General features: G+C 36.7%; 1 protein-coding gene across 6 annotated transcripts in view; it reads right to left on the bottom strand.

The window, feature by feature from the left end:
* Positions 1–12,668, bottom strand: part of LOC131065758 (isochorismate synthase, chloroplastic) — a 314,318-nt gene that overhangs the window by 289,983 nt on the left and 11,667 nt on the right. For all 6 annotated transcript variants that reach the window (XR_009111467.2, XM_058000400.2, XM_059209304.1 and 3 more), the window contains exon 2: positions 5,205–5,461. Coding sequence is in view for 5 of the 6 variants with exons in the window: in XM_058000400.2 (XP_057856383.1) it covers positions 5,205–5,461 (257 nt within the window). In the remaining variant the exon portion in view is untranslated. The remainder of the gene's footprint in view (positions 1–5,204; positions 5,462–12,668) is intronic.

Below are 12,668 nucleotides of genomic sequence, written 5' to 3'. Positions count from 1 at the left end.
AGTTGTGCGTACATAGGATACCTCTCGTACTAGGTGCACAACCTATATGGAAGAGACCGTAAGAATGAACAAAAATTATGCGGCAAAAATGTAGGAAGAGATTGAGAAGATGTTGGAAGCTGGGATCATTTTCAAAGTAGAAACAAGTGAGTGGGTCTCATCGATCATGATATCCCTAAAGAAGGAAGCAAATCAAATCCAGATCTGTGTGGACTTTCGATGTCTTAACGCGGTCACAATCGAACACCCATTTCCGATCCCATTGACGGATAACATATTAGAGGAGGTGGTAGGCCACAAGATGTACTCATTCATGGATGGGTTTTTGGGTACAACTTGATCAACATTGCTGAGGAAGACAAACTGAAGACCACATTCTTGCTGGAGGATGGAGCGTAGGCATACAGTTGAATGTCGTTCAGGATGTGCAATGCCCCAGCCACCTTCTAGATGATAATATTGCACATCCTTGACAAAACGTTTGTGGGCAACTTCAAGGCTTTTTTAGATGTCTGGTTTATTTACAATGGACAGGAGACCCACCTCACTACATTGAGGGAATGTATGGAGAGGTGTAGGAGGGCACGGTTAGCTCTCAACCCGAAGAAATGTTGGTTCATGGTATCATAAGGCAAATTGCTTGGTCACATAGTCAATAAGGAGGGATTGAAGACCAACCCTGACAAGGTGGGGGTCATTGTTGAGATAAAAAGTCCGAAGGATGTGACATGAGTCAAATCCTTCCTCGGACACGTGGGCTATTATTGGAGGTTCATCAAGGGCTTCGCACAGATTTCATATCTATTGGACACACTAACAAGGAAGGGTGAACCGTTCATGTGGAGAACGGAGCAAGAGGAGGCGTTCAGGGAACTTAAGTCGAGGTTGGTAAGCGCACCTATCTTAGCGTACCCCGACTGGGACAAGGAGTTTCACGTGCATGTAGATGCTTCCAACTGCGCCATTGGCGCCACATAGGCACAAGCAAGTACGGAAGGGCTAGACCACCCCATTTTTTTCACCAGCCACCTACTCTCCAAGGCCAAACGAAACTATAGCACAATGGAGAGGGAGGCATTGGGCATGGTATGTTATGTGCAGAAGTTTCAACACTACTTGTTGGCGACACCGTTCACCTTCTACGTAGATCACCAGGCGCTAATGTACCTAGTAAACAAACCAATCATCCAAGGGAGGGTGAGTAGGTGGTTACTCCTGCTGCAGGAGTTCACCTTCACTGTCATGGTGCTACTAACATCGATGCTCTACTAGGTGTTGATTCTATACTAGAAATATCTGAAGTAGAGCCCGTGGTGGTGGTGGATTTGCGGATACGTGGGCCACGAAGAGAGCCCACTTTGCTCTGAAGTGCTTATTCATTTGCTTCAAGGTCGACTGAAGCACCTTGATAAGCAATTGTGGCTGCTTGCATGGCTAGCTTTGACCTCTCCCTTTACAATTTTCTCTCTTCTATGGATGAAAGTACGACATTCATCTCTCTTTTTATTTCTTCAGTGGTCTTAGGGAAGTCCCTAGCATCATGCTTACAGATGCTTGCAAGGTGGTATTTGAGGTGTTTTATGCCTCCATGAAATATTCTTCACATTTTATGCAAAAAACTGAACCAGGTTTCGGTCCTTGATGGGCATACTTCCAAGGGGGGGTCTTTAGCTCCTTTAGGACGAGTGCCTAAAATGATGGAGGTGCCGACCCTAAAACTGAAGCTTTGGCTTCTCTGTTTGTCATTATATATTAACCTACACATACAAATACCAAGCACAAGTTGCTAATATTTAATTAAAAAAATTAACAAATAAACTTATTATTTTAAATGATTATAGATTAGATGAAATCAGTGAAAATTTAATCTAATTATTCTAGTCTAAGATTCTAAACATTTTCTTAAAAGAAAAAAGATTCAAACTATAATACAATTGGTAGGGCTTGAAACTTAGAAAACTTGTGAGAAACAAAGAAAAAATTAGCAAAACATTGTAAAAAGTGGTGGAAAATCTTCTTGTTTGCAATCTAAATCTGATTTATAGTGTTAATGGCATTGATGTTTTTTGCTAAACCTAGAAGTAGCAAAACAAACCAAAATGTTTAAAAAAAAAAAAATCAAAAAGCCTACCTGGAAATCCAATTTTCTCTTCAAATCTCCAATTTTTAGCTCGAATTAGCTGTAATAACCCTACAAACACTTCCCAAACACGTCCCAAGTGCTAAAGGAGCAAATAGAAGAAAAAAAATGATTTAAAACTGACTTTTTGACGTCTTGGGCCTTTTATGCAATTGTGGCTGACTTTTTTTTGTGGAACTCGCAATTACTCGCAGTCCAAAAGAACTCGTCAGTTTTTTTTAAAATCGTTGTGTTTTCAGCGAGTTTTGCATCTATGGCTGCAATCAATATGAACCCTAGGCAAGGCATGCCACAATTTTAGTAAGTCACCTGATTGACTCCAATCATCATCCGAAGTCTTCAAAATACGTTGGTATGATCACAGTCCACAACTTGGGTGAGTTATTGAGTTATTGTTTAATTAATTCACTAAAGTTGTCTAATGTTGGGAAATATTAAAAAGGGCAGTTTAGTGTAATAGCACATTGCAAAGGTGATTATGTGTTTTAAAATAAGGGGACCTTTGCACATGAAATGTTAATATTATTTCAAAATGATCATTGTAAGGGAAAAAGTGAATTATTATATTTTTAAATTGTATAATTCCCTCCAAAAAAGCTATATAAGGTGTTTAGGCTCATTTTATGATAGACTTGAGAATACGATATTGTTATGTTGTTGTAATGAACCTGAGTTCTTCCATAGCTTCTTAAGGATGAAAACCCTCTTGGAGTAATTGATTTTGGGGACGAAAACCCCTCTGGCTAGTTTTGGTAATTCCATCTAGGGATTACGATTGTGCTTCAAATCGAAGTTTCAGTTTTGGTGCCAGAGATGGATCTTTTTTATGTATTCTAATGAGTTTTGTTTGCCAATCTTCTGAGTGGTTATCTCATGACATTTCAGTGAAGAGTTGGAGACTTGTGCAAGACATACACTTCCCATATCTAGCTGTATATCATACCGCAGGTATAATGGTGTTTTGCAATGATTTTAATTCAACCTTTTAGATGAGTATGTATGCTCTTGCAAGTCGTACATTTGAGAAAGAAACAACAAGGTGTTGTTGGTCCATGCCATCATGGGCTGAGCGTGAGGATCCTAAGGTAGATTGCTTTGGTTTTGGTGCTATTTTCTTCTTGTTTGGGATCACCCTATCTTCATTTGAGGGTTTCATACTTCATTAAGGTGGAGAAATGTTCGTGTGTGGGGTTACATGATTACAATGATCCTAAGGTAGATCACTTGAGTTTCAGTTCTTTTTTCTTCTTGTTTGGGATTGCCCCATCTCCATTTGAGAGTTTCATACTTCTTTGGGGTGGAAAAATGTTTGTGTGGGATTATCATGATTACAGAAGGCCATACATGAAATAAACATTTAAGTAAAAGTTTGTGTATTTCACAAACTTATACTTAATCTTATATTTCATGTATATTGTCAAGATGTTCGAGATGGGTTTCAGATCTTTAGGAGTTACAGTACAAACTACAAAATCTAGTTTTGGAGGAATTTACAAGTTTTTAGACTTAAGACAAATTTCAATAATCAGCAGCCTTCAGCATGTGTTCAATTTTGTTATGATGGTTTGATATATCTTTCTAGTATTCATATTTGGCAAGTTTTGAAGTGATTTTGGAGTGATAGAAGAGAAGTTGCAGCTTGGGTGTGGGTTAGGTGTGTGTTGGTGAGATTTACAGGTACCTTGCTGCCCAAACCTGTAGCAACGTGTTTTTGGGGCAATTTCAGACCTACACTAGCCTCTCTATTCATCCAATCAAGGTACCACATTGTCATTTCATAGCTGGGTTGTTGGGTACATGTTATTTGTCACCATTGTGGGGTGTTAGAGCAATTCTTATTTACATCAAAACTTGTCATCAACATGTTAATCTTCTTATTTTGATGATTATGATGCCAATGTACTAATCTTGTATGCTTCACCTAGTCTTACCACTGAAAGATGTTATTTCATACATTCTATTGTAACATTGAATTGTAGTACCACTAGTGAGTTTCTTTGATATTTGTTGATGTACTTACCCCACTGAATAAGTTGTTTATTGTAGTCACTCACCACAAGATGAGTGGAAGAAACTTGTTTTTACATTTCGATATTGCATAAGCTTTCCTACTAGATAAGTGTATGAGCCCATAAGCTTTCCCGTTGAATAAGTAGATGTGCCCCTAAACTCACCATTGAATTAAGTGAAAGATGCTTATTTACATTTCTTGTAATGCACATGCGCCCCACTGAATAAGTGGTATTGGCTAGCTTGCCGCCTAGTGCTTTCCTTTCAGCATTGCATTTCAATTGATTTGTAATCTGAAACACCGTATGCTCTCACCTTGCCCATACTAGGATCTAGGTGATCAGAAAGTGGTAAGGAAGTTGCTTTGCATCTTAACTTTAGTTGGTGAAGTTATTCTCAAAAAAACAAAAAAAAACTAGGGTGGCTATTACAAATATACACAATGATATCACATTGATGGCAATGTGATATATAAAATCTAAGTTAATTATCCAAGTGAGAGATATGAAGTTAATATCATAAATTAATCTCCTATTTGAATGTGAGACCAAATATTCTTTGGAGGTTATGATATGTGCACAAAATCTGGGAGCTTCTTCATACAAAAAGCTCAAAACTGCAACTTCTTAGTTCATTGTTGAACTTCATAGTGTTTTATCAGTAGTGATCAACAATATACACAACATCACCACAAAGCTTGATCTATTTCTTCTAAAAATCTTTAATAAAAACAAAACTAGAGCTAAGAACTTGTTCCCACTTAATGGAAAACTTATATCAAGAATATTTGAGTAAGTTTTGACTCTAAATTGTCCTCTACTTTACTTTTTGAACCATATTTATCTTATTTTTTGCAAAAAAATGCTTAATGCATGGGTATCTTCATCATTAGAAATGTTGTATTTAACCAAATGATCCACAAACAATGTAAAAATAAAAGATTAAATTGAAAAGGGGCACATTTGCAGGATATTTATGTTGATCCCATGGTAATAAGGAAACACTATAAGCGAGATAACCAACTGTAATCCATCCAAAATGCAAATTGAATTACCTTCTTATGGTCTTCCAATCATTTAAGGAGAAAGGATGGGAACTTTTGAAAAGAACAGCTGATCCGATTCCTGCCACTCCTTTCACAATTTTCTTGTATGGTTGGCCCAGCTGTCTTTTAGATATATGCTTAGACAGTGATTCCCCAATACTTCCCTGGTATTGTCTTGGGGAAAAGTAACAACGTGGAAGCAATGCAGAACTTTGTGGTTGGGATTGAAGCCATTCTAAAGCTTTAATGTCTTGTAAAAGTGGAACCTGCATTCCAATTATAAAAACATAATTATCAAATGATAAAATTTAAATAGACACCATGTGTGTATAACAAATTTATCATGTTCCTTTTCTTGAAGACAAGTTTTATTCCACACACATGTATGAAGAATATGATGGTCAGTGCATTGATTATGCTACATCTAGAAGAACTAAAATCCATGTTTGCCTATTTGACATCAGAATCAAAACTAAAATACATGCAAGAATTCCTCCTTAATGATGTCAACCTAAGATCTTATAAACAAATAGAGGAAACCTCGAGAGTAGAAATGACATATAAAGCTTCCATTTCAGTCAAGAAGACACCAAAGAAGACATCATGTAGCTTGATGCACTTGCTTATTTTTTCAACTTTTTCTAGTAACATAGACCTTGGTAAAACTAAGATTGGTCTCTCAACAGTGGTAGAAATGCTCCTTCTAGGTTCCATTGATTAGAACAGAAAAGAACAGGTGGAGATTACAACAGATTACACTTACTTACATGTCCAGTTTTAGGATAGTCTTTTAGTTAGTCTGAAGTTTCTTTGCTATCTTATGTTCACAAGGGACATGCCTCACTTCAATAAAGTGTCAATGTTGTGAAATACATTCTAGGATATCCCTTTAAAGATGAATCTGGTCAATTCAGTAATTAGATTTATAGTTTTGTATGCTTCAAACTTTAGGGTCCTACTTTGGGACCCACCAAGTGGACTCGTATTGCATAGGCTCAGCCTCTCATCCTTTAGCAAATGATTTATTTGCCACCTAGACTTTGGCATTGAGTGTATTTTCAGGCTTACTTTCTAATTATTCATATTCGGCCCTTTGTTCTTATGATATGATTACCTTCTTATGTCAAATTGGGCATCAACACTACTAATATCATGAGATCAATCTGCTTCCCAAATCTATTGGCATCTCTGTTGATCATCTTCCCCCATTCATGTATGCCTTAGATGTCCCTCCTGACCTTCTTCCTTTGAACAAGATTGTAAACATGGATGTCAAGGAGAGTATATTCAGATTGAACATTTCGGCCACTTGGACATCTCCTCCATAGTTTCTCAACACCAGGTAGGCTTTCTACGTTTTACAATTCTTAAGGACCATAGATTGCTTCACTATCCAACCTATCTCCAACATCATAGATCACACCACTTGAGGATTCCCCTTAGAGCCAGTTGCATATAAGATGATGTCACCAATTATAAGTTGAAATTCATTACAATATTTCACAAATTATGAGTTGAAATAAATTACAACATTTTACAAGACTACATCATCTGCCATCTTTACCCCTCTAGGACATAGATACCAGGCAGCATTTTATTTTAGGCACCATGACTAGTATGAAATCCAAAGGAGAGATTTGTTTGTATCGATATTCAGGCAATTCTCTATTCTCTTTCTTCTAACACTCAAATGAAATGTTTCACCCTTTTCCTTTAGGATGTTGTCATTCTCATATATAAATCATATTAAGGGACCTATTTGCTTCTTTCAAACCCTTTCAATCATTGGAAACTGTAAGCACCCCTTGGATACACTGAATTCACAGACAAAAAGGAAAATATCAATGAGACAAGGTTCCTCGTTGCGCATAATATTAGAGTATCCCAGTCTTGGTCTAGATGGAGTGGATTTGCTTCATGTTGATGTTAAGAGGTTTCCAGTGTCTACAAGGAAAATCACAAAGACAGACGCAAATACTAGTTTTTACCTACCACCAAAGACTAATTTACCATGTATATTAGGGGAGAATCTAGAGAGGGATTACCCAATGTCCTCCTAGAATTGTCCAACTGTGCCCCATCACCCCCATAATCAAATCTTGCATTGGCCCTTTTCCAATGATAGGCAATAACATTATAAACTCTTCAAGATTGATCTTTGTTAGAAACAGGTGAGATTATTGTTCGCATGTAATAATTTACTGCTTTGTCTTCATCAACTTTACTGGTTCCTTTCTAATCATGTTTCCATGTAACACCACTTTGTTCATGCCATGTTTTTATCATGCTCCTGCCACTTTCATGTCACAGATCACTACTTTATCTACCGTACTTTTGTGCCATTTTCATATGGCAAAGCCACTATAAAATTGCACTTTATAACAGGTTTTGATAAAGGTGCAGTTTGCTGAAATGTTTGCCACTTGAGGACACACTTCTGCACAGGCTTAACCACTCAATTTGTGCATTTCATGACTTGTCAGAAGAATTTTTTATTGTCTTTTCCATTTTCTCACTTAGCCATTATTTTGAGCTGGTTTGACCCACTAAAAAGCTGTGCTCAGCTTTGTGAAGTTGTCATCTTTGCCTTCATTCATCCACTTTATGCTAACACTGCCCCCAAACTTTGTGTTGGAAAGTTCTTCCCTTGCCATATCAGTTTGAAGCTTCAACCCTACATCCTTGTTCATTTTGTGCTCGAGCTATCCAATTTTCAAAAATTTGATCTTCCTACATCATCTCTCCTCCATTGAGCGATCTGGAATCACTTTTAACAGTCTAAATAGACCAAGACTTGACAACCTTTAAGATCTGCAAGGAAGGACAACTTAGCTGGCATTGGAAATGTGACAAGAATAACAAGATAATTGACTAAAATTCTGATTGTATTCGAAGCTTCATAGGGATACCTATATTGGTACTAACAAGGATAGCCAAATCATTTTCATCCAATGAGGGCTCCTCCTTGGCTACAATCCATAATGATTCAAGATCAACTGACTTATCGTTTCAACACTACCTAAATAGCAACGCATAGGTTCTTGACTTAGTGCATGCTAGAAATTTGAATGATTGAACTTGAACTACTTAAAATTATAGATAGGAAAATCAGATTGATTATTATTAATCTTCATTGTATTTTAGAGAAATTAAAGTTTCTAACCTTGAATTTTCTTGAAGCAAAGATTAAGGTTGTGGTTGACAAAGACCAAATAATTCAATTTGAGCAATTGTGTTTTTTAGCGTGTATACCTAATACACTCCAAGAACACTCACAGGCATTAGAACTACATGGCCGGATTAGAATACACAATCCCATCTATCAAAGTGATTTAGTTTCTTTTCTAAAGTAGTCCCACCATTGCAGTGACATTGGGTTAGTTGTAAAAACATATTTTATTCCAATTTGTCGACAGCAAAAAGGCTATAGATAAATCCTTATGGCAAATTATTCATTTAAATTTGATACCTCATTATCATCTTCCTTGACCCTACTACACACTGCGATGTCCTACCCCAAATTGCAACCAAATTTTTTTGCACTTCTTTCACGCACCTAGCTATGAAGGTATTTTGTCAAACAGTTGGCACCCTTATTTGTTGCATTCTGTACCATAGCATTATAACAAACAATTTGCATGCATATTTTGTGAAATAATTTTGGGTTTGATGCTGATGAGTAGATAGGTTTATATATAAGTAAGAGTACACCCATTGATTGAGAATAATGAATTTAGTCTTTCTTCACATATAAACTGAAACAAGAGTCTCTCCTTATTTTGAATCAACAGATAAGCTTACAAGAACAAGTTATATAATTTTCTGATCTCTCAAGTACAGATATTAATCTGAGTTGAACAGCAGCAAACAAACTGATCTGAAAATGCATGTCACTCTGAAAATTACATCTAATGCACTAAGAACTGCACAGCAACACTTTGAGGCTTCCAATACTTGATATTTTCTTTGACAAAGAACTCAACTTGCCTGTGGAGATTAAAGTCCAAACTTGCTGAAGTTTCAGCAAATTCAATCTTCACACACTTAAATGCTAGGTCTGTTCCTGTAGATATTAATGTGACCAGCAACCAGCAAGCTTGGTAATCATCCCTTTTTCTCTCTTCCAAACTAAACGGCCAACCAAGACACCAAATGCCCAAGAAATTGAAGCTCACACCAAACAATGGAAACCCTTGCCAAACTAGAATAGCTAATTGAATCCCTCAACTCACAAAGACTATGCCCAAAATGCACACCAATACTTCATTTCATACAGAAGAGATAATCAAACCAACCAGGCATCCATTTCTTCTCCACCAATATCTATCACAATATCCAAATAACCTAAAAATCTGCAATTGGAAGAAACCACATAAAAGATGACTCAAATCTGAATGCGCATGTGAAATAGCCCTTTGATATTTCCAACAATCACCTAGAGAAGATCCTCCACTACCATAGCCAATCTTCTTCAGAAGGGATTTCGTCCTCCGAAAGACTAAGTTGAACCAACTCTAGAAACCACACAGATTTTTCTTCTCATCAGAGAAAATATCAAAAATAATTATCTTCAGCATATTTTCAAATGAAAGCCCCAAACCTCCTTTTATAACTTTTGAGAGAAAATTTAGGAAAAAAGCAAAAATACTGCTTTTTTGAAAATCATTTTTTTCATTTTTTTTGCTTTTTCGAAAAGGCACTTTTTGCTTTTTCACTATTTTTTTCCAAAAAAAAACACTTTTTGCTTTTTTGCTATTTTTTGGAAAAGCACTTTTTTGCCTTTTCACTACTTTTTTGGAAATGTGTTTTTTTGCTCTTTAAAATATCATTTAAATCTTTTAATTTCTTTTCACTTTAAGAGGCCACAAAGTATTATTTCACCTCCTTAACTTTGACTTTTACTTTATTTCACTAAAACGATAGTCACTTTATTAATATATTTAAGTGAAATAACATAATGATATTTCCCAGCCTTTGGAAATTCACCAAATCCCGAAATTGAAGCCTCTGCACTCTAAAGCTGAGGAAAGACTGAGACTGAGACCAGTTACCCAAAATAGCATTTACTATAAATAGAAATATGCTAAAAATAGCCAAAACTATCCAAACCCTAAAACTAAAGATACTACGTGCTCTACCAAAAATAGAGTTTACTATAAATAGCAAATGTTAAAAATAGTAAGTCAGCTAAAACTCCCAACTAACCAATTGATGCCCAATCTGACACTTGCTAAAAATAGTAAGTCTTGAACAAGTTGTCTGAAATTGCTCCAGAAAGTGTCATTCATCTCCATTAATCCATCTAAACACACTGATGACATCAAAATACTCCTCTAATCTTGCTAACACCAACCGAGAAAGCCAACACCCGTTGCACTACAAGAGAACTTGAAAATGGGGACATTACACACACATGTCCGAGAAGAAGCGCGTTGCTTGCTTACACATTGGAAACTCCACAATGATTGCCCATCTTTCATGCACATAAAGAAAATATGTTGCAATGCACTTGAATAGCCCTTACATAACCTTTGCATCATTAATGGTGCAATATAAAAGCATAATAGACTCAAGTAATATCCTACAACATGCAAGTGAGAATGCATTTGGTAATCCCATCTGCATGCTCTCAGCATTCTGCATTTTGTACCAAACAATCTACTTGTTCATTTCCTTATTAAACTAACTTGTAAGGGATTTTTCTCCATCAACCAATATTAGCACTCCAACCAAGTGCTCAAAAATTTGTATATCTCACATGTATCAATCCAAGAATGACTCATCAAAAACAAGTGATGTAGTAGTGATACCATCCATGCCATTCGCAGAGCTACTCCCTACCTAATCCAATGAAATAAATATATGTTTCATATTCAATGTTTGGCAACAAATTCTACAACTCTGAGAAGTGAGTGCCAAACTTTATCATAACTAATCACTCAAGCTCCTTTCCATCAATAAAGAATTTCATCACGTTTAGCACCATAGCGTTATTATATATAAATGTTGATTGATCTCTCACGCTCTAATGTAAATTTAACTTGTTGTAGTTAATGTCTTTAATGCAGGAGCTGAATGAACCCGAAATCTCAATTATTCTAATTCCTTATTCCTACTGTATACTTATACAGTTATTAACTTAAAGACAATCTGATTTCCAAGTGTACATTTAGAAATAGACAATATAGAGTGCTATTAACTTCAGAATATTCATAGATTACCAAATCATAATGAATATCAACAGTCTAATGCACCTTGAAATTATAGATCTAGGAGGTTGATTTTCACTCAAAAATCTAGTATTACATAAATTTCTCGATAACAGTAATCTAACCTTATATAAAGATTGTCACAGCAGCTATTATATTCTACAGGCCAGAATTGATCCAGTAGCTGATGAACTCAATATAGATAAGGTGCCTTAGAGGGGCACCATATACATTCCTGAGCGCTTGTGATCTTCTGTAGAATGTGATTAAGACTCAGTAGTTATGAATGGGCTACAGCTGCGTCACTTCTCCTTTCTTGGGTACTGTGAAGATGCAATATAACCTGGAGGCGGATAGGAAATAGACTAACATTGCAAGAGATAACCAGGCAGGGGTGTCATCCTACCTAGGGAATACCACCTAAGGATTTCGTCCCAAGCAGTCTGCAAACCTACTCAAGGCAATTTCTGATATTTCATGCTGATTAGAATGAGGCTCCGACCCTCTTAAAATAGGCACTAGCAACAATAATTGTAAGAACCCTACTTAGCACTACTGCCATATTGACTTACTATAAGTAATAAGTCCCTCAACTAAGTCCACACACTGACTGCAAAGGCCCTGGAACTGAACCCAAGACTGAAGTGAAGAAGTGGAACTGCCACTGAGACTCTCTATTCAAACATGTTAGCCTACGAGAGTCCAAATAATAGGTTAACCCATCAGCAACTAAAACTGACTAGAGTGGGGACATTACAATCCACCCTCCCCAAATTTGCTTGTCCCCAAGCAATCTCATAAACAAAATAACACACTATTCCACCCGGGTCCCAAGGGAAGAACTGTGTAATGTCCCTACTGAAACGAACTAGCTCCTGTAGCACCAACATCAAAATAACTGACACTACCTGCCAAACCAAATCAATACCAACAACTGGTGTCGCAAGAGGAGACAACTCAAAGGGAAGCAACTCAGAGGGTTGACAAAGTTTACTTCCCAAAACTGCGCAAGGTGAACTATCATACACACTATCTAACACATGCACAACTGAACTATGCATCTGGAAGGGGTCATGCACATAAGGATCAAAAGTAAAACTGTAGGCACTCCTCACTGTGTAAACACCTGAAAAATTCCTCAATGAGCTCTGTTAGAAATCTCGATGCACTGGAAGGGTCCCAAATGCTACAATCAATACTCATCTCAAGATTGGGGTCAAGAGAGTGATCAACATCTAATTCAAAAAGGGGATTATCATAAGAC

This window comes from Cryptomeria japonica, chromosome 7 (assembly GCF_030272615.1).
Source record: "Cryptomeria japonica chromosome 7, Sugi_1.0, whole genome shotgun sequence".
Classification (NCBI taxonomy): Eukaryota; Viridiplantae; Streptophyta; class Pinopsida; order Cupressales; family Cupressaceae; genus Cryptomeria; species Cryptomeria japonica.
The sequence above is the reverse complement of the archived record's forward strand: the minus strand, read 5'-3'. Positions and strand labels throughout refer to the sequence as shown.